Source organism: Marmota monax, unplaced genomic scaffold (assembly GCF_021218885.2).
Source record: "Marmota monax isolate L192 unplaced genomic scaffold, Marmota_monax_Labrador192_F-V1.1 WCK01_AAM20220418_F8-fsc00029, whole genome shotgun sequence".
Taxonomy (NCBI): domain Eukaryota; kingdom Metazoa; phylum Chordata; class Mammalia; order Rodentia; family Sciuridae; genus Marmota; species Marmota monax.
In genome coordinates, this window is record NW_026693024.1 from 5,891,647 (window position 1) to 5,914,414 (window position 22,768).

Below are 22,768 nucleotides of genomic sequence, written 5' to 3' on the forward strand. Positions count from 1 at the left end.
TATGAAAATACAGTTCAGGTTAACAGCAGTTTAAGTTCCGTGGCATATGGAACTTTTGCTCCTATAGACTCCATTCTCTTCTCCCTCCTCCTGCTGCTGTCGCCATACAAGTATGTGCCCAACACAGAGTCGTTTTGTTTTATATAGGTGTCTGTTAAATAAGGTAGGAGAAGGATAAACCAAAGCACATTTATCCTGTGTTTTATATTTAACCTCTGCAGTTCCCTTTATCAGTGTTCTTTATTTCTTCTCATGGATTTGAGTCACTATCTAGAGTCTTCTCGTTTTAGCCAAAAGGTCTCCTGTTTTTGTATAGCAGGTCGGGTTGGTGATGAATCTGTTTTTGTTTATCTAGAAATGTCTTAATTTCTCCCTCATTCTTGAAGGATAGTTATATCAAACTCTTGGTGGACAGTCTTATTTTTTCACTATTTTAGATACGTTGCCACATTCCATTTGCCCGCTGTGGTTTCTGTTGAGAAACCAGCTGCTGTTGTCTTACTGAGATCCTTGAACAGGAGGGGCCGCTCTCACTGCTCTCGAGGTTCTGTCCTGGGCTCCTGCTTTCAGCACTTGGATCTTGCTGTGCCTTGGAGGGGGTCTGTTGAGTCTACTTTGCCTGGAGTTCCCTGGCTTCTTGGATATGCAGGTTAATGTCTTGCCATCAGACTTTGGAAGAGCCACTGTCTCTTCAGATGAGTATTTCTGCTCTCCCTTCCTTCTGGGGTCCCCAGTGCATGTCGGTGCGCCCGGCTGGCACCCCCGCCCTCTGAAGTTCTCTTCCTTTCTCTGCCTTCCCTTTTCTTCCTGTTTTTAACAGAGTTCTCACTGCTATGTGGAAAAGAGAATTTTCAAAGGTCTTTAACCATTTTCACTGATGTCACTCCCATTCAGATTTTGTGTCTCTGCATGTGTCAGCTTAGAATAGTTTGTGTTTCTAGGAACTGCATCTTCATATTCAAATCTGTATAAAGTTGGTCCTAATACTTTCTCTCTAATATCTCTTTGGGTTCTGTAGAGGTGTCTGCTCTTTTCATTCTTGACATTGGTTCTTTCTGCCCCCCTTTCTAACTTATCTGTTTTGTTCAGGGGGTTGTCAGTTTTGTTATAATAGAAGCTTTCTGTCATTGTTGATTCTATTCTGTTATTTTATTTCATTGTTTTCTGTGCTTTTATTTCCTCCATTCTATTTTCTTTAGGTTTTACTTGCTTATTTTCTGACTTTCTGCTATGAGTATTTATGTTTTGGGCTCTTAGCTGTTTCTAAGTATATGTATTTAAGGCCACAAATTTTCTGCTTCCCAAGGCTTTGGTGGCATCCCGCATGTTTTGATATACATTTTTATTATTCAGCAATTTTATGCTCTAATTTATTTTCCTATAGTTGTACTTATTTGCGGGTGGTGGGCAGGAGAGTACTGAACATTGATCCTCAGGGCATTTAACCACTGAGCCACATCCCCAGCCCTCTTTTTATATTTTATTTTGAGACAGGTCTCACTAAGTTGCTTATGGCCTCACTGAGTTGCCAAGGCTGGCTTTGAACTTGGTATCCTCCTGCCTTAGCCCCCTGAGCTGCTGGGATTACAGCGTGGGTCACTGTACTTAGCCGTGTACTAGTTTCTAAACATTTGGAAATTTTATGTTGGACTTCAGTTGTTAGTCCTTTTTGTATAAGTTAGACAAATGTAAGTGTATTTATTCAAATCTTTAATATCTTTACTGAGATGAGGGAATTCTCTCAGCCTTTTATTTGTTTGTTTGTTTTTCCTGAAGTCTTAATTGTGTCTTTGTTTTTTAAGTCAGTCTGTACTGGGTAGATTTCTCAGTTGACAGTTGTTTTCTTTCTGTATTTCAAAGGTGCTGCTCTGATGAGAGGTCTGTAGTCAGCCTCTGTTCCTGTGTCACGTGGGTTTTCCACCTGGCACCCTTCTAGACTTCACTGTGGTTCTTAGAGATTTGCAAATGATTTGCCTAGGAATGCGTATTTTTTATTTCTGGCCATAATATTTACTCTTTCTTAAGAGTTTCTGTATCTTTGCTGAAATTCTCCATCTGTTCGTGCAAGTTGTCCACCTCTTCCAGTCTATTTTGAACATCTCCTAGGGGACGTCCAATATGATATACCATAATCTCAAGTCACTGCTGAGTTCCAGTTCTGTTGATTGCTTTATTTCTCAAAGTGATCTCTGTGGGTTCCAGAATTTTGGTGGATACCCAACAAGCAGGAGAGATTGAGGTACATAATACTTATGTCTAGACCTGGGCATGGTGTCTCCAGCGGCCAGCCAGTCAATCTCGAGCTGTGTTTACTGTGTTCCCTGATTGCCCTCAGTGCATCTGAGCTGCAGATTCCTCCCAAGATGCTTTGTGGTTCAGATGGAGGCCGGGCTGCAGGAGAGTGTTTCTCAATGTTTGTGGCCTGCTGGCAGCTATCAGCCTAAGTGTGTGCCCTTGCCTTTTCCTGGCAGGAGCCAGCCGTTGGTTTTTACTTAGCTCTTGTTGGACTGGGGTGGGGGTACAGCGGGCAGTGGGAGCGGGGTGCTTCTTTGGTCTTCTGGTTCTGTCTCAGGCTTAGAGCTCTGTACCTCAGCCTTGGAATCCATTCCCCTGCCCCAGGTCTCAAGAGGTTTTCCCCACACTGCCCTTTCCTCAGACTAATGGGTCAGCAGGGTTTGCTCCCTTTCTTCCCCTCCCCCACAGAGGCCTGAGAGAAAGAACAGATGGGAGGTGGAGGAGGTTCATGCCTTTCCCACAGGGAGGCCGTCTCTGCTGTGCGGAGCCCAAGTCTTCCTTGTGAGTCAGGTCTGTACACTTAGGCTGGCTCCCTCCACCCTTAGCAGGTCTGTAGGGTTTGGCTGGTCTCTCTTCTTCCTCCTTCTCCACAGTGGAGACGGTCCACGTGCCTCAGCTTTCCTTGCATGGAGCCATCTTTCTGTGGATTCAGGCTCTTGATTATCTTGCAACCTCAGCTCACCGAGTTCAACAAAGTTGTATTTTTAGTTTATTCAGCTCTTCAATCAACTTTTTACCCATTGACAGTTCTGTTCCTTCTGAGTTTTCATCTGCTTTCCCCATGGGACTTCTGTAGCAGTAGAACGTGAGGTTTACAGAATGGGTCTTCCAACTGGAGCAGGTTCTGACTTGGTTTCTTAGAGCAGAGACCACAGATGGCATCATCCAGGATGAGCCAGAGCTGGGTCTCGTGTGGCCTGGTGCCACTGCTGTGTGGTCTATAAAGCTGCCCTTAGATGGTGAGCTCATGCCCTAGTGCTGACGTATTCCAGTTCAGCAGCAGAAGCCCTGCAGCTGACCCTCTGTGTCCTCAGCATGTGGGAAAGGATGAGAAGAGACCGTGCTCATGGCAGGAAACTGGGAAATGGATCCGTAGGTGAGAGTGGGCAAGAGGGTGAAGCAGAGCCAGCTTGCAGAGGTCTGGCCCTGTCCTTGCCATCATGCCGTGCCCACATGTGGTCTGTGTGTAAGAATCCACAGCTCACAGATTTGCATGCCATGCGTGCTCCTCAGATCATGTACATTGTGGGCATACTGTGGCCCTGACAGTATTTGCCCTTTGCTTTTGTTAATTTAGAAGTTGGGTAAACATATATATTTCTTGTAATATCTGAATAATTAACTTGATTGCTTCACACTTTCAGTACCTAGAAATTTAAAGGAAAAAAGCCGTAGACATGCTCGGAGTGGCCATCTTTTGGATGGCATATTTTCTTATATCCCTCTCTTTTGCATGCCAGACTTTTTAAACTTTGAGGGTATTCTTTATATAAAAATCTGTTCCTATGAGTAAATTTTCTTTGAAGTAGTCCTGGAGTGATGAAATCTTTCTTTTTAAGGTTATTGTATTTTTTATTTCTTATACCTTTATTTTATCTATTTTTATGTGGTGCTGAGGATCAAACCAGTGCCTCACTTATGCCAAGCAAGTGCTGTACCACTGAGCTACATCCCCAGCCCCAAGTGATGAAATCTTGACTGGGAAAAAAAAAAAAACCCTAAAATTAAAGATTGAGTGAATGTCATGAATAACTGCAGGCAGTTCTTGAGAAGTTCACTGTGGGTAAAACAAAGACCATGTTCCTGTGTTCTGAAAGCGAACTGAAAGGCCAGCTGAAGCATGCCCAGGAGATGACAAGGCTGGTGGCAGTTTCTGTTCTCCAGTCCGGACTTCTCCTTTGGCGATTCTGACCGTTCATCCTGAGGGGCAGTTCATTCCGGGCAAACAGCTGAGCTCTGTGAGGACGGAGGTGTCTCCCCAGCCCCCTCCCCAGTCTTTCTTACTAATGGAGTCCCATCTTTTCATTCTCTGTGGTGCTTCATAAATCCAAGGAAGTGAGTTTCTCCCCATTTGCTGGGCAGCTCCTCTGAAGGAGGTCTGGCCACCTGTACAGCTGGGCGTTGGGTCTCTGTGGGTGCCCCCACCCACCAGAGTTCCTCTGCTTGTTTTGGTTTTGTTTTTGTGGGTCCGGGTGAGATTTTATTTAGGGAAGGAAAAAAAATGGCTCTGTATGTATGAGAGATGCTAAGGGAAGAATTGGTTTGTGCAGTTTGAGGAGCCTTCTGGGTTTGTAACCTGCCAAGCCCTTGGCTTTTGTGGTTAAGTTTTCTTTTCCTTCCTTCTGCTTTGGGGTGGCTGAGTGTGTATGTTGACTTTTTTTTTTTTTTTTTAAGGAACTCCAGGGAGAGATGTCTCATGGATCTTACCAGTTTGTCGTCTTAAATCATAGCTGTGTTTGTATCTGAGTCCCCCGCCCCCTCCTTTTTTTTTTTTAATTTTTTTTATTTAATGAAATCACCAACCTTCTTCTGGCTTCTAGAAACCCCAGAAGTCAAGTCTGTGGCCTACTTTCAGGAACTGACCACAGAACTGACTGTTTTCTGGGTTCTCACCTTTGGTTTTGCCTTGATGGTGGGCCCTGTGCTTTGGGTAGTCTTGGCCTTTGTAGCTTGATGGGCTCTTCTGCCCCCAGCATTTATAACATACAGTAACACAGAGGGAGCTGAGTGTCAAGAGTCATCATGACGGTGTGTGGAGGAGCATTAAAGTTAACGCAGGCATTATTCCAGTTTTAACTATTTCTGATTTAGAGATAGGTGGCGGGGTGGAAGAGAGAAGTCATTGCTGTCCCGTGGTGTGTTCTGTTACTTGAATACTCAAGAAGTTGATAGAAATGGTAGCACCTGGAAAAGATGAAAAACGTAGATAACAAGTTTCATTCTCAGTCTGTTGATGTTGATGAATTAAACTGCTTATCAGCAAAGCCTTGAACATGACTTTGCTGTGGGTAATAATATAGTTCCAAAGGGGTTATTTGAAGATTTGGTTCACAAGAGGTGTCTTTGCAGTAGGGATGGAAAATTAGCACTGAACATGTTAGCCTAGACTATGCCAGTATAGTAAATATAGGTTGTGAGTTAATGTTTCACTATTCTGTATGTATCTCACCAACATAGTATCCTCCTTTAAAATCTAAGATTTGAAATTAGCTTACAGTTGATTAGTTACCTCACTAAAACAATAGTTGTAAAAGCTGGTAGGTTCTAAAAGACAACATAAACATCGTGAAGAAAATCGTTGAAATTTGAATGAGTATCAGGTAAAATGGAATCATAATTTCTGGGAACAAAAGTTTTATTGACATGATCAACAATATGGTCTTTTATTATTTATAAGAGCTTATAGCATGTAGATATGTCATTCTTATTGTTGTGTGTGTGTGTGTGTGTGTGTGTGTGTGTGTATGTAGGTATGGGTGTGATGCTGGGGATTGAACCCAGTCATTCTTACATTTTCACTGTGTTTTTCCTGTTAATCCTTTATTTTCCATCCTAAACAGAAGGATAGGTCTGAATGGTTTTCCATTCGGTTTTGGTATTTCAGGATGACTGTTTTCTGTAGCTTGATGGGTCTTTTTTGTTGTAGGGTCTTTTTCTCTCCAGTATTTGGCCTATTTGCAAAGTATTATTGAAGAAATAAAATGAACTAAATTTGAATTATCAACTATCTTGTTGAATTTACTTTAGCAACTTAGACTGGTATGCTTAGTTAGAATGGTGGGGTTTATATATTACCTAGTAATTTAAAAATTTTTTTTTAGTTGTAGATGGACACAATACCTTTATTTTGTTTATTTAATTTTATGTGGTGCTGAGGATCAAACCCAGTGCAAGGCAGACGCTCTACCAGTGAGTCATAACCCCAGCCCCTGCCTAGTAATTTTTTTCAAAAGGAAACTAAGCTTAATAGCTTGAATTTGCATCTATAATTAAAGACTCTTAAGTTGTCCATTAACTTTTTCAAATGATAGTTCACTTTTAAGAATTTTATTCTCCTCAACGCCCTTAAATTTTGATTGTACAATGTTGGGTATAGCTGATAGCTTTGTGGCTGCTTAATTTCATTGTGTTGATGGGCATTTACATTTCCTTTGGGTACTAAAGATCGCTTTTCTAGATTTAGGAATCCAAATCCCCTTAAGGATTAATGGTTTCTGAGGAGCTCAGCATAACTCAAAATGAAGATTAAAACTGACAGAGGGTTCTCATCCATATGATACTCAACAGACCACTGACCTTTACACCACAAAACCTTAAAAACTCTGGCAAGGACACTTGCTTGGCTCTCCTTGTACCCTGAACTTTGCATAGTTCATGGTGATATTGCCAACTAGAACGTTTTGTCCTGGAAAAACAGAAATTGTCAAGTTATTTTTATTGCCCTACGGTCAAGAAGTTGTTCAGGGAAATACAGGCATGGTGGCACATGCCTGTAATCCCAGTACCTTGGAAGGCAGAAGCAGGAGGATTTTGAGTTCTAGGTCAGCCTGGGCAATTTAGTGAGACCCTATCTCAAATCACAAAGTAGACCGGCTGGGTAGAACCACCCTGGGTTCATTCCCCAATTACCCTCCCCCACCCCAGGGGGGGTGAGTTTTTCAGTGAATTCTTGAGTGTCTTAAGCTCAAGTCTCAAGCTCACAACCAGATGGGGAAATGAGTGATTAATGACAAGCAGGGTCTTCAAGAAGGTTAGGAACACTCCCAGGTAATGCTGGTTAAGCTTGATGGACTTGGGATTGTAACTGGTTCTCAAATGCTTTGAATGCAGTAGTTGCTCAATAAGTATCTGCTGAATGTAAATAGTAAGAATCAGATTATGGCAAATCAAGGTACTGTGCCAGTCAGCAAAAATCCGAGGTGGCCAGATACGCCTCGATTCAGAGGACTCCAAGGACGGTTTAGGGCACAAAGCCAGAATGGAAGAGAACAGGTCTGAGTCGGTCTCGTAGGGGTTAGAGGCAGAAGTTAAATAATATGGACACAACTCTGGAGGCAATGAGGAGGGATTAAGGTGATCAAATCTCACCCCACTTCCAGGAAAACTAAAAACTGGGCCCTGGAAGAGAGGATGTGAAAGATCTTCCAAGAGCCAGAAAATGTGAAGCCAAGTGCTGATGTCACTCCAACACATGGCTCACAGCTTATTAAATTTTAAGGACTCCCAGCTGCAGTCCTCTTGTGGCTTCTGACATCAACCTGGGAGGAAGGGCCATAAGGGACTGTTTTTCCACAAACGGGGAGAAAGCCCGTGCTGGGCCACCAGGCTGTGCGCTAGTTACCAGGGCAGAGAGGAGGCAGTGCTCCGACGTGATAAGCTTCCTCTCTTTCGTGGGGGAGTTTGCAAAGAAACACGCCAAGTAACACAGAAAGGCTTTCTCCCTGTGGCTTATCGCAGCGGGGACAGTTCTGCTTTCCTGAGTGACACTAATCGTGAAAAATTACAAATACAAGAAGTAAAAGAACCAACCGCTGAAGTATTTCCACATAGGACGATAGCACTGTGAAATCCTGAGCTTGCTTCTGTGGGTACAGTTTTTGATAAGGAAAGTTAGTGTTGGTGTCAGCCACTTCACAGCTCCCTGCTGGCTTCCCAGCCCCCAGCGTCCATTTCCCCATCTCTTCATTGTGATATCTGTTTGATTACTTGGAGTTTAACACTCCTTCCTCTGATTTGGAGGAAGTGTTACTGCTACTCGGATCTGTCTTGCTGCCCTGATTTTTTTGTTTTGGGCCTACCTGAATGTTCTCAAGTGTCCTCCATTGGTAAACGGTGTCAAACACACTGACTCTGAATTGTGGTCCTCAGCCTCAGCCTGCATCAGCATCCTGTGGGCAGAGGACCTGTGCTCCACCCTGGAAACCTCAGGTGGCCGCCAACATGGCCCAAGGAGCACTTTGTTAAAAGTCCCCAGTGGTTCTGTTGAGTCAGGGCGAGAACCCCCACTGTAGACGGCACATGTTGCACTTGACACATCAAATGCAGCATTATTAGGTATCCCTGGGCTTAATCAGGCTGGTCTTACTTAGGTTTAGGAAATCATAATTAACTATCTGAAGTTGATTTAAGTTACTTAGTCTCACTAGTCATACTTCCTTTACAACTCAAAATGGTGTTTTCTGTTTAAGCCTCCTCGCTGCTTTTCATGCTGTTTTTAGACTGGTTCTCTATGAAAAGTTAGCTATTAGAGTGAATCATTTTAATTGAAGAAACTACAGCGTGTGTTTTTCCTGTTGGTTTCTGAAGTGCTTATGTGCTCTTGGGTTTTTAATGTCTTCATTTCTTTATTTTCCATTTGTTTGCCTTCCGTCTCTTTCTGGCGTTCCTCAGCTATTTGTATGCATCATGGACTAAAATGACGTATGCATCCTCCATTCTTAGGTTTCTTTTTGCTCTTTAAATAATGAGTTATTAGTGCCGGGCACAGTGGCGTATGCCTGTAATTCCAGCAGCTTGGGAGGTTGAGGCAGAAAGACCACAAGTCCAAAGCCATTCCAGCAACTTAGCGAGGCCCTAAGCAACCTTTTTTGTGAAACTCTGTCTCAAAAAAAAAGTCTAGGGATGTGGCTAAGCGCCCCTGGGTTCAATCCCTGATGCCATAATAATAATAGTAATAATAATAATAATAATGTTATTTGCAACTCTTTCCCCCTGTGCTGACACCATGCCAGGAGCCATACAGTACAGAGTCTCAGGCCCAGTTGTCTTGGAATGTGGCACCTGGATCTTTGTCACAAAGTGACACCAGGGATGCTAGAAAGAGACCTGAGTCACAGAAACCTCAACTATTCATCTTAGTTTAGATTTAGTAGGTTTTACATTTTGGTTCACAGGGAAAGCACTTAAATTACAGGTGTGAGGGGAGTCATTCTGGCTGTGGGCTGGCCGGTGGCCGAGAGCAGTAGCAGGAGGAGATGCCAGAGAAGCCGCCAGGTGGGTGGGGAGTCCAGGTTCAGGAGAAGGACCGTGAAATCTGCAGGTCAGGAGAGCAGCGCAGAGGGGGACCTAAGGAAGGGGTGGACAGCTCGGCTGTGAGTGCAGAGGGCAGTGGGCAGCCCAGGCTGGTGAGGCATTTGTTCCTTCTATTGCCAGAAAGGCCACCAGAGGCCCATGACATGACCCCTGCCATTGTTAATGGGAGACTTGGGCGGCTTACCTAGTGTCCTGCTCTCCCTCTGTGTCACATGCCTCCCTGGGTGGTGATGAGCAGGGAGGGGGACAGTGATGATTCTTAGAAAGCAGGTGCGTGAGATTGGGCCAGTGAGAGCTATTCACTTATCAGATGTGCCTCGAGTGTCAGATACTACACTGGGGTCGGTGCCTTCCGAGCTCAGATGAGTAAGGGGTTGGAACCCTCAGGGAGCACAGCTGGTGCTTTCCAAAAGATGTCCTTGGCACACAGAGGCACTGCAGTACCAAAGCAGCCTTCTCACACTTCTCCCAAGGTGACCCGCTCCAAGAGATGATTCACTGCCCAGGCACGCCATGATCTCTAATTTCTTGTATTTTATTCTGTTTGAAATAAATAATTATTGATTGGTAGCCATGCAGTTGCATTTGCATCACAGAGCTCAACAGGCACCATGGTGTGGTGTAAACTACTTCCAGAGAAAGACCACCCAGCACCCATCCAGCACCCTCAGACAGCTCCAGGGTTAGCACAGTGACCTAGAAGAAGACCTTCTGGTCTGGACCCGACATGGAAACCAGTGGCGGTAGCTGCTGGAACAGCAAGACTGCTCAGGCATTTGTGTTGAGTGGCTGGCAATTTTACAAGGCCCGGGCCGCGTCTGATGTGGTGGGCTGTTGTGGTTTCTAGCACACATATGGGGAGAAGCCCAAGTGGGGCCAGCACAGTGTAGCCCTTCCTCCCATTTGCTGCACTGGGTCTGCTGTCATCAGAAGTGGCTGTGTCCGGTGGGGCAGGATATGCCCCGGAGTGGTGTTCAAGAAGCCTTGACCGTGCTCAGTGACTTGGCCTGAAGGATGAGCAGGAACTCCTGAGTCCCTCAGGGCAGTGCAGGTGCGCTCCAGGTCCCAGGGCCCTTCCAAAGCTCAGGTGTCCTCTCTCTCCAACAGACAGGATACAGTCACCTTGAAAATGAGCTTGAAACTACAAAGACGATGTCCAAATAGAGACGAAGGTCTGGGAGTAGCCAGTTGTGTGTCTGGTGGGTAGAACTAGGGAGGACTAGGGGCCAAGGGAACCCTGAGAACGGGGAGAAGGTGCCCAGCAGAGGAAGCAGAGCCCCGCTTCCTGCTGAAGAACCCCGAGGCCCCGCAGGCCTCTCTGCGGCAGTGGGAGCATGGAGAAGCCTTGGCCCCAAGCTGGGGAAGTGCTTTGTTCCCAGTTCCTTCCTGTTGGAGGAGGAGCCTGCTTTGCAGTGGGGTCTGCGCAGAGCCCCTTTGACAGCCCCTTCCTCCTGAAGGACGGGTCCGTGGAGAACCCAGCACTCGGAATGTCCTTTCTTTTTCTTTCTTATTGCTAGTTGGTTTATGACATCTGAGGCATATCACCAATCAGATAACTTTATGTTTTAGGACCAGGTCTAAAATGTCACTGTGAATGAATTTTCTTTGAATCAAGTGAAAAAGAACAACCGGTACTGTATAAGTCAGTTTGCTGTCATGTGATGTGTGCATTCCTGAAAATTCCACACCACTCACAGTGCTCAGTAAAAACTACAGGGCTTAAGGGGGAAACAACGTTAGGGACATGGCACTCAAAAACTTTGTCACTAGGGCTGGGAGTGCAGCTCAGTGGTAGAGCACTTGCCCAGCGTGCATGAGGCCCTGGGTTCTATACCCAGCACTGCAAAAAAGAGGGAGGAGGGAACTATCACTGGCACATCAAAAATGCAAGACAAGACACTAATGAAACAGCACAGTTTCACTGGTTAAAGGGGTTTTGTGGTAGCATGCCTTGGGAAAGATGAGCAGTTTGCTTGTGGAATCGGATGTTGGAAGGATTGCAGTGTGAGGTACTGTGAGGTGGTGGAAAGAGAGTGATCTGAAATCAAGCAAAGTGTCACAGCTGGCACGGGGGCACAGCGGTTTAAGGTGTGTTCAAGTGTTTTCAGCCAGGTGCAGCTGGGAGCAGTCATACATTCCCTGAGTTTCTCCAGATAATTGCACATAAACACGTGGAATTTGCGATATAACTCATTGTCTGGGCATATCACTTGCGTTGGATAGAACATTAAGGTAGCACTGCCTCTCTTGAAGGTGACTGAGAATGAGCATTTGTCACCTTAAGCTCGGAGATCCCTGTGAATAGGGAATTTATTTAACTAAAGGAGTTGGAGCAGAGGAGATTTATAATTATTTATAAAGGGTTCACTTAACATGTCATGGAGAAAAGAGGCACTAGTGTTTAAAGCCTACCTTTTTGTTTTGGGTTTTCGGGGCAGTACTGGGGATTGAACCCAGGGCCTTGTGCACTAGACAAGTGCTAAACCCTATCTGTATTTCCATGTCCATATGAAAACATACCCTTAATGAATTCAGTTTGCAGATTATAAAATTGTTGGGGTTTTTGGGGGGGGCGGATATGGGAATGACAGTATTTTGAAATTTTTGAATGACAGTATTTTAACTCTACAAAGATGGGTTTCTGTAGATGCTATAGTTCTTGAGTCCAACTTTAGACTAAAGAAAATTAATGACCATGAATATCTGAGATGGTCAAGAATACTTTTGAAGTCTGCCTTCACAGCATAGTAAACTTGCTGACTCTTGATTAAACAATCCTAAACTCACAGATGGGGAAATACCAGTCTGTCTTTGCCTAATGAAAAGCAACATCCAGGAACTTTTATCTGGATTTGGGGTGCTATAGTATCTTTTCAAGTGGCTTCCTGATCATAACAGTAATAGGATCACAGAAATTTACAAAATATAAAATACAAGAATTATCCATCTCTGTCTACAAAAAGGAGCCATTACTAGCAATTTTATGATTTACACTCCTAATAGACTGGCATGGAGACGTGGTTGACCTCTCCCCCTCCACGCATTCCTTTGGTCATCTTTCATTTTCACTTCTTTCTTCTCGTCTTTGGAGGACACAGGCTTAGCTCTCAGGTCTGCAGGCCCAGCACACAGTTCCAGGTGCACCGTGTGGACTCCTAGAAATGGCTTATGATAAGACTTCAGCATTTGTGGTATTAATGTAAATGGTAGCAGCTGTAATGCACTTATTGGATTATTTTTTTTAAATCTTAACAGATACATAATATTGTCGTTTATCTATGATTAATTTGACTATTTCCTTACATTCAGGCACTAAATTTAGAGCTCTTGATAGCTCTTTTTTTGGAATTGAAAAGTTATGTGAATACCTTTTGTACATAAAACAAGACCTCATATAATTTTTAGTTTTTAGAAGTAAACTTATGAAAGTTGAATTACGTGGGCAGAAGTTGACTGGTACATCACAGTTGCTTTCTAACAATGTGCCAGTTCACGTCTGTATCCCCTTCACTATCACTGATTTAGTTGCCATAAGTTTTCCTAATCTAAAAGTAGATGATGGTTCCTTCCTTCAAATCCATTTTTCATGTTTTGGTGTTTTTAATTCCATCATTTGAATTTGCTTTGTACACCTTTTAAGTGTGTTATATATTTTATGTCTATTTTATTCTTTACATTTAAATCCATTTTTATCAGTGCTTTAATGTAAAAAATAGCCTTTCATTGAGGAAGTTTTCAATTTGTCTGTACTTGAATTTTTCTTTAGCTTTTCTTCTGTCCATTTTTGTTCTTTTCATCTAGAAAATCATATGTTGTGCTGTTTTTTATTAAATAAAACTTTTTTTTAATGAACAGCTTTATAGTTTTTTATACCAGATAATCTGGTCTGTAATGCAGGTACGATCACTGGGGAGCTAATTCTAGTCCATCAGCTTTCTCTGTATCAGACCTGTGTTCTTTGCGCAGACTTAGAAAACTAGTAAGGTACACGTTACTCATCAGTCTTTTCAAAGTCTCCTAGTTTGTCTTCTTGCTTAATCTTAACCAGAGATTTTGATTGGAAATCTTAGAATTAAAATTGGGAACAACAGAGAGCTTAACAGGACTTGGTGTCCACTAGAATCATAGCACTTTCTCTCCCCACTCCTTTTTTTAAAATGTTCCTTGGTAAAATAGGATTGATTTCTACTTATTCATTGTGTGTATTTCTTGAAGGCTAAGTTGACCCTAGTTTTAGTTCAATTCTGGATGGATTTTTAATGTCTGTTTTCTGAACACTTCCTAGAAAGTAGAAGAGCTATTGTTCGGTGTGTTTTTTTTTTTCCCCTGGCACTAAGATATCTCACAATTCTTAAAATGCCCTTTGCCGCAGACGATCAACCATTGGTAAATAGGATGGTGATGGTGTAATAACCAAAATCAGTGTGTGGTTTCGCTCTTGGCCGTACGTGTCAGGTTCTCCCACTGAAGCTGCCTTTGCAGAATGCATCCTGGCTCTCCTTCTAGCCCTGTTCTCTGAAGTCACTTGTTGTAGTCAACTGTTCATAACCTGCCTGGCCCCAAAATGGTCCTAAGAAGCTGTTATAGTTTAGATCTTACGTGTCCCCCAAAGGCCTGTGTGTTGAAGGCTTGGTCCTCAGTTTGGCACTGTTGGGAGGAGGTGGAGGCCTTAGGTCACTGGGGGGTGTCCCCAGGGGATTGTGGGTTGTGTTCTCTTCCTCTTGCTTTGCTTCCCAGCTGCTCTTGGGTGAGCGGCTTGCTCCTCCGCATGCTCCCACCACGGTCAATACTGCCTCACAACAGACCCAAAGGTCACAGGACCGCGTGTGACCCTGGGTGGAGCCTCTGCAACTGATAGCCAAATCAAACACATCTTCCTTGCAAGTTGCTCATCTCGGATATCTGTTACAGTAACGGGAAGCTAACAGAAGAAATTCTTTATAACTCCCTTTCTTAAAACCCCCCCTTGGTTATTTTTCTTTTCTTTTTAATTTCTACATCAGAAATCAGTCTTGATAATTCATATTTTTCTAACAGTGATCATTTTCTTGAAGCTATTTTAATATACTTCTATAGGATACAGGTTTTTATTTGGTTTTGTTAGGTCGATAGGAACGTAGTGGAGATATTGTTTTCCTGTGAGTGGGCCAAGCAGTTTCTACTTCCTGCTGTTAGGAACTTACACTAAATATGCAATCTGGGTAGGTTCGTTTTTACCCATATATTTTCTGCTCTGGTGTTCTTCAGTCTTGTGTTTATCTACGGCTGCTGAACAGTATGGTCAGTTAGGCACAGCAGCAACCCCCTTCCCAGGACCAATTTCATTTTTAGTGACCTTCAATGCTGTGACCAAGAGACCCAACAAGAACAAATTAGAGAAAATACTTGTTTTGGCTTGTGGTTTCAGACCTCTCAGTCCCTAGATGACTAGTCAACCCAGGATGACTGTGGGCCCAAGGTGAGCCCCGACACCGTGGCAGAAGGATGTGGCAGAGGGAAGCAGCTCAGGACATGGCAGTGAGAAAACAGACCTGTCCTGTGTTGTTGAAGGACCTTTATGCTGGCTGTTTGCTATCTAAGTTCATCTCCCCTGCCCTCGCCCCCTTCACATACTTTACAGATACAATTCCAAGCGAGGCTCAGTGGCACCCGCTGGTAATACCACTAAGTTCAGTCCCCAGCACCAAACAAAAAAAGATACATTCCATTTTTTTCTGTATTATATTCTTTTTTTAATGATAGTACACAGCTGTTCTCCCATTGTCTTATCTATAGTACACCTCCACCTTTTTGTCATCTTTTTCTTCAGATTTTAGCAGCTTATAACGTGCCTTAGTTTAGGTTGTGCATGTCTCCTGATCTGTTAAGTTCTTGAATAAGTAGGCTCTGGCTTTCATCAAATATGGGAAACTTTCAGGCATTATTTCTGCAGATATTTGGCACACACTCTTAAAAACTCACACTATATGTATGCTAGACTACTTGGTAGGTCTGTTCGTTGTTTTGTCTTCTCTCCATGAGGTATTTTGAATAGTCTATTGCTGTCTTCAAGTTCTCTGATCTTTTGTTTTGTAGTAGTATCCAATCTGTTAAATATCCAGTGAAGTTTTTATTTCTAATCTTCCATTTCCACACAGTGCTCATGTCTTTGAAATCCTTGAGCTTTTTCTGCACGTGTGTATGTGTTCACTCTCTTACTATCTCTATATCTCTTTCGCTCTTTTTCTGAAACAACATTTGAGGATTGTTGCTCTGAAACTGTATTTGGTTGGAATCTTTAAAATCCAAAACACAGATCATAAAGTGATATTTCAGACAGTGATACAATGACTACTAATGCTTGTCTGCATAAGCAGAGCAATGCTCTTTACAGCCGACTAGTCCGTCCCACAACCCCACCCCCACTGCCTTTACTAGAGTAAGAGCCATTAAGAGGCAGAGATTTTTTCATAGTATGATCCAGTGTTTGCCATTAGCAAACAGGATAGTATCTGCAAAGCTCACACTTGCTGGGAGCTAGCTGGATCTCTGTGGGTCAGAAGGTAGAGATGTCACTTTGTATTATGAAGTAGGGGCCAAATGATTTGTCTGTGCTTTTTGCCTGCTTTGTGACTGGAGGGAAAAAAAAAAAGAGTCTGCAATCTTAATTCATTAGTATGAAAATGTAGCTCTTTATTGAAATATATCCCCTAAGAAATAGGTATAATATAAGTAAAATTTTACAGAAATATATCTAGGAGTGGGAAGGCAAATATATACCAATTTGTGTAGGTGCCCACCATGGTTGAACAGTCCTAGCTGCCTGGGGCATGTTCTGAAAAGACTTTTTCCACCTCTTCTTTCAATAGGAGAGCAGCTGCTGGGCTGTGGTGCACGCCTGTCGTCCCAGCGGTTCTGCTGGGGAGGCTGAGACAGGAGGATCAAGAGTCAGAGCCAGCCTCAGCAACTTAGTGAGGCATTTAGCAAATCAGTGAGATCCTGTCTCTAACTAAAATATGCAAAAAAGCTGAGGATGTGGCTCAGTGGCTAAGCACCCCTGGGTTCAGTCCCCAGTACAAAAAAAAAAAAAAATAATGGAGAGCAGCTGTAGTAAATTAGTGCTGTCCCCACAGGGTGCAGGAGGTCTGACTGCACCTCAAGGACCATCAACTTGCCATGCCTGCTCTCTCCCATCCCATTTACAATTTATTGTTCCATCCTTAATCTTCTCAAGTTGAGGTTACTAATTTGTGGAAATGTCCTTTTCTGTTAATTCCATCACTCTCATTTTTAGGTCTATTCTGTTAACAGATTGACTCTTGGTCATTAGTCTTGCTGCTTCTTTGCCTGTCCATATCTGGTTGGTTGATGAAAATTATGACTTTCATGATTCAGGATGCTGGATTTTGTTGTATGCTTTGAAAAAGTGTTAGATTTGTTCTGGTAGAAGATTATAACTTACATCAGTTGGATCCTTACGAGGCTTAATTTTTAAGCTTTGTTGGTACAATTCAAAGTATTCTTTATTCTAGATCTAGATTAGTTTGGCTGATAATATGTGCCTCCCTGGATTCTCCACAAATGCCCCGTGAGTTCCATGAGGTTTATTCACTGTGGCTGGTGAGGACCCTTTGTGAACTCTTGCTCCCTGCTCAGACTTGTAGAATTTCTCCCTGTGTATACCCGCATTGGTGCTCAGCAAAGAAAGACTCAAGTTCTGGAACTTAATTGTGTGTAGCTCCCTCCTTTCCCAGACACTGCCCCCAAAATTGTAGCTTCCTGGGTCCCCACGTTCGAGGGCAACATTTCTGCAAACTGCCTGGGTCTCCCTCCCTACAGGTGCAGCGTGGAGGTCACCTCCCAGCAGAAGGCTGGGTGCTGCATCAGGCCCGTGGCTTCAGCAGCCCGCCCTGCCTGTGCCCAGCGTCTGATCAGCCGCTGCATACACGCTGTCCAGCTCCCTAGTTATCAGTGGAGGCGAGAAGGCCAGGCACCGTCCTTCCGTTCTCCTAAGACCCGAGGCACGTGTCAAGGCACTTTTAGAGAGACTTTACCTTTTGAAGCCATATTTAACACACCGACCATGTTTGATGATATCTTTGGCTCTTTAGTACTTTAAAAGGAAACCAGTTATTAGAAGAGCTGCTAAATGAGTTCCTTTCTTTTCTCTCTGGATTTTATACTGATAACCCATGGAAACACATTGGAGGTCTCTGCGTCCTCATCCTTAAGGGACAATCCGTTCTCAAGGCCACTGGGACTCCTCTGCTTTCGTAAGAGTTGTTGCTCCAGTGAATCACTCCAAATGTTCACACAGTTTATTTCATGGAGGACATTTCTCCCTGGGTCCCAGGGTTTGCTCCCATTTAGTCATTCTCTGACTGTAGAGTTGACTGCCCCTACTCTGGCTTGAGGCAGTTGGCTATGTGACATCTGGCAAGTCATCTTATCTCTAGATCAAGGGATCTGGACTTTAAAGGGACTTGTTTTTGTTTGTTTGCTTTAAACTGGGAATTGAACCCAAAGATACTTTACCACTGAGCTACGTCCCCAGTCCTTTTTATTTTTTGAGACAGGGTCTCACTAAGTTGCCAAGGCTGGCCTTGAACTTGGAATCCTCCTACCTCAGCCTCCTGAGTGTGATTACAGGCAAGAGTGTGGCAGGACTTCATTTCTTATTTCGGTGACTATTCACTGAGTTCCTGGGGATACCTGGGTGAGGGAGATGAGCAGGGGGTCTTGGCTCCTGCAAGGCTTGGTGGAGCACACTGATGACACTGAGAAGGAAATGGCTTTAGGTATGCTCTGAAGAAAAACGGGGTAATGTGAAATGGTGACGAGACAGGGCTGGCATTAGATGGGGACATCCAAGTCTGTATGGGGAGCTAACATTGGAACTGCCCTCCAGATGAACAGAAGAAACTGGCCATTTGAAGTTCTAGGACAGGATATTCTAGGCAGAGGAAAGAGCGAGCACAAAGATCTTGAAGTGGGCACAGACCCGGCTGTTGTAAGAACATGTGGCTTGGTCCCCTGGGATGAGCTCAGAGTGACATACATGAGGCCAGGAGCAGAGGGAGCGGGGCAGGGTTCCTGTCTCGTGCTCTTCACAGACGGATGACACAGGGTCCCTGGCCTTATACTGGGGAGGGTGTGGTAGTTGAGGCACCAGCAAGATCAGAATCTGAAATCAGCAGGGACCCCAGTGGCACAGCGAGCGAACACAGATTTCACACAAGCAGCCAAGAGCCAAGTTCAGTCGTCTTGGGCAGCATGAGCCAAAAGGAATCCGTTTCTAAATTTGCAGAACCACAGAAGGCTCCCTAGGAACTGCTGCCTCAGAAAATGTTGGGCTTTTTCTGAAGCTCACGTGTAATGGCCGTGTGGACCTCGTGTCCTAGAAATCCTGCTTCCGTAGAAGGAAGCCACCAGCAAAATTGCTGGGAGAGGAATAAAACTTTCAAACGGAGAAAGAAAAGATGCTGTGAGAAGGAAGAGCAGTTCAGGGTGGTGACTGCCAGCAGGGGAGGACCTGTGGGAGCCAGCGCAGCTCCAGCAGGGGTCAGCTCCATTCAGAGTGTGGGGCCGGCGGACTTGTGTCTAGTGGAGGCTCCCGGAGGATTTCAGGGTCTGGATGGGGAGGGGATTCACGTTCATACCACAGCCACAGCACTCCCCCTCTGATGCCAGGACCAATTTTTTGTGCTTTGAAAAACAGCATCATTAAAAGTTGGATTAAGTAACTCTGAGACCCAGCACACCTTCAGGTGTGGTCTGTGAGAAGCCCTCCTCCTGAGAAGGCCAGAGGCCCAGCCTGTCTACGTGTTCCTTGTCACATCCCTCCTGCACCAGGCTACATGGCCTTCATGCTTGCCCCTGAACCTGACTGTTCCTAACATGATCTGTATTTTAGACCAGAAAAATCCCTACTGTCAGCCTCTCCTAAATGTCAGTGTCCTCTCACCTTCAGTCGTGTTTCAGTTTTCCTGAAACCAGTATTTTAACATAATCTTATCTTTTTTTTTTAACTACTGAGGATCGAACCCAGGGATGTTTTTTATATTTTATTTAGAGACAGGGTCTCGCTGAGTAGCTAAGTGTCCTGCTAAGTTGCTGAGGCTGACTTTGAACATGTGATCCTCCTGCCTCAGCCTCCAGAGCCACTGGGATTACAGGCATGAGACACCATGCGCGGCTGTTTTAGCATATTCTTGATTTGAATGTTTATGGTGTTCATTTAACATGTTATGTCTGTGTTTCATTGTAGTCTGGATTCTGTGCAGTGTGCCCTCTGACCTCCCCTTGCATTACCTTCCTTCCCTTCTCCACCCTCAGCCCTGGTGGTCTTCTGGCTCTGGGTGTGGCTCTCCCCGGCTGGCTGGCAGCAGGCTCAGTTGCCCTCAGCTCTTCCCTCTGGAGTACTGCCTGTCAGTTCCGCCATCCTCTCTGGGCACCGGTCCCCAATAGCCATCTCCGACCCTGAAGACCCACCCTGGATAAAACCAAGTTCTCTCCCTTTCCTGCTCAGCTCAGAGGCTCAGAACATCCATGACCCATTTTTCTGTACTCAGAAGTTATTTGGCTGTGTTGACTCTAGCTTTTAATTGGAAGTGGGTCCAGGAATGGACAGAGAGAGAGGTGGGGACAGCAGGGGCAGAGCAGGTGAGGTGCAGAGGTGTGGGAGGGAAGGACAGTGCCAGGAGAGCGGTGAGAGAGGGTCTGTGGGCAGAAGAGATTGGGGAGCACTTTAAACCCAGACAGGGAGGGTTCGCAGAAGAGAAGAGGTTAAAAGAAAGAGAAAGGATCTCTCCCAAGTTCCTCAGAAGGACTGGCAGCATCCCGTCCGACAGGTAGATCATGTCAAGTGCTCTTTCAGTTAGAAGCACTTGAGCTTGCCCTCTAGGTTTGCCAGCATTGGAATGACATGGCCAAGGCCGCACACTGCAGGATTGTTATAATATTTTAAAAATCATTGAATATTAGTGTTTATCCCAGTGTGCATTAGAAAAATGAATTCTGATACATCCGTACAGTAGACTACTGTGCAGTCTGAGAAAAGAATAACTTCAATGCAGAGAATAAAATAGAACAAAACACTGTCTAGTGTGCTATCATTTGTAGTTTTGAAAAGGGAGGGAAGAGAAGTACATATTTATATTTCCTTGTCTATAGACAAGGACACTGGAAGGACACCTGAGAAGCCACCCCCAGGGGCTGACTGGGGCACAGTGGCCTGGGGCCAATAGTGGGTGCAGGAGGGGGCCTTTAACCGTATATGTTTATATTTTTAGATTCTTAAAACATATACATGTATTATAACCTCTTTAAATTTTTTTCATTTCAAAGATTAAAGTAGATATTATCATTTTACCAGTTGAATGAAAGCCAAGTTGTTTTATGGGAGAGATTATTTGACTTCTGTAAAATGACCATTTATTAGTCTTTTGGTGGCAATAGCTTACTTTCTTTTACTGTGGAAGGAATATTTCTGATTCTTAGTTTTTTAATTTTTCCTTCAGAAAACTTGTACCATTGCTAATTTTACTAATAAAATCTGATGTAGTTTTCATAATCTCTTTCCTTTTTTCCCCAAAGACTTACATTCATTACCATGCTAGATAATATTTGGAGAGTTAATATACATAGTAGAATAATTATTTGTTTTAATACTTAAATTCTTACTCTGACATCTTGGTAACTCCAATAAACTATTAATTGAAACCCTTGGCTTTTATTATAATTCAGAGTGTTAGGAACTGGGGATGTGGCTCAGTGGGATGCCTGCCTAGCGTGTGCCAGGCACCTGGTCAATCCCCAGCACTGCAAAAAAAAGAGGGGGGGAAGTGTTCGGAATTCGGGATGTGGCTTAGTGATAGGGCACATACCTAGCTAGCATGGCTGAGACCCTGGGTTTCATCCCTAACAAATAAATAAACAAATAAATAAAAAGAAATGTTAAGTCCAGGAGACTATCTTACGGCTAATTGTTGATGGAGAAGCCGTGGCACATGGGAACATTGGTGGAATACTTTATGTGGTGGAAGAGAAGGAAGCTGGCTTCATTTACTTAAAAGGCTCTTTAAAAAGTACCACTGGGACCCTTTAAGGAAGACATCGTTAATTTCCAGTGCACCCGGGGTAGAAGTGGTCAGAAATGGCAGCCATCACTCAGCCCTCCAGACCTGGGAAGTCAGGTGCCTGCATACACATGTCTGTACAGTCACATTCAGAAAATGGAGTTTGGGCTATATGGCAGATGGCCTTAACTCTGTTTTCTTGAATTAGTTTCCTTTTTCCTTGAGACTTCTCAAACCTAGAATAGGTACTCTTCAAGCAACCCATTCTCTTTCAATTCTGTTCTTCAAAATTCTCAAATTTTGTAGCTTCCTTTCAGTAAGTATCTCTCCATCTTTTATCTTTTAGGCCAGATAAGTAAGTGGGTGGTTTCCTTGTTTGAAGGAAACAAATACCTTAAAAGCCAACTTTCTGAAGGTCTTGATTTTTGTGTAGTCCTGGGCTGGCAGAACATTGTAATCTAGCTCAGAGGTGACAGTGGGAGCGAGCTGGTGGTAGGACATCACAGACCACTGTGATTTCACGCTCTTGGCAGGTTCCTCTCCGTTCATGGACGCGCTAACAGCCAATGGGACAACCAACATACAGACGTCTGTTACAGGAGTGACGGCTGGGAAAAGGAAATTTATTGACGACAGAAGAGACCAGCCTTTTGACAAGCGGTTGCGTTTCAGTGTGAGGCAAACAGAGAGTGCCTACAGATACAGAGATATTGTCGTCAGGAAGCAGGATGGCTTCACCCACATCTTGTTATCCACAAAATCATCAGAGAATAACTCACTCAATCCAGAGGTGAGATGCTCCTTGGGCTGATTTGTGCTTCATGCTTCTCCACGCCCCCATTTTCCTGGCCTGCTTTGCTGAGTTGACGCTCTTCTCTGTGCTCTTTCTGACCTCCTTCTGGGCCATCTCACGATGCCCACCAGAAGTAGGAAGCAGAGGTGACTTTGACAGCTTTGCTCCTCTTCATACTTCTGGCTGTAGTGACATGGGGACAGTAGGCCTGTGCCGAGTGTCCACTCAGTTCTCTTGGGTGTGTGAGCTCTGTGCAAACCGTGGCTGCAAACAGGGAGATAGTAGCTACACCCCTGTCTTCGCTCCTCTTTGAGCTCAGGAGCTCTTTATCTGCAGGACATGGGGGACACGGGAGCCCACACAGCCTCCCCGAAGTCACAAGGGAAGTGTTTGTGTGTGTGCTTTGCCTTAGATGTCATCAGACTCTTAACAGGTTCTTTGTTGTTCAAACAAGATTAAAATGCCCTGGGTCCCAGGCTCAGGGGAGGGGGTGACATCCTAGCATACAGATACTCTTCAGCATAGCCCAACACAACGGCCACCCGTTCATTGTTGGTAGTACCTAGAAAGTCAGCCTCCAAAGACCCAGGAG

The 22,768-nt window shown here is 44.3% G+C and overlaps 1 protein-coding gene across 2 annotated transcripts in view; it reads left to right on the top strand.

The window, feature by feature from the left end:
* The window catches only part of Cdyl (chromodomain Y like), a 179,726-nt gene that overhangs the window by 140,756 nt on the left and 16,202 nt on the right, over positions 1-22,768 (top strand). For both annotated transcript variants that reach the window (XM_046453463.2, XM_046453464.2), the window contains exon 3: positions 21,917-22,173. In XM_046453463.2, the coding sequence (XP_046309419.1) occupies positions 21,917-22,173 (257 nt within the window). The remainder of the gene's footprint in view (positions 1-21,916; positions 22,174-22,768) is intronic.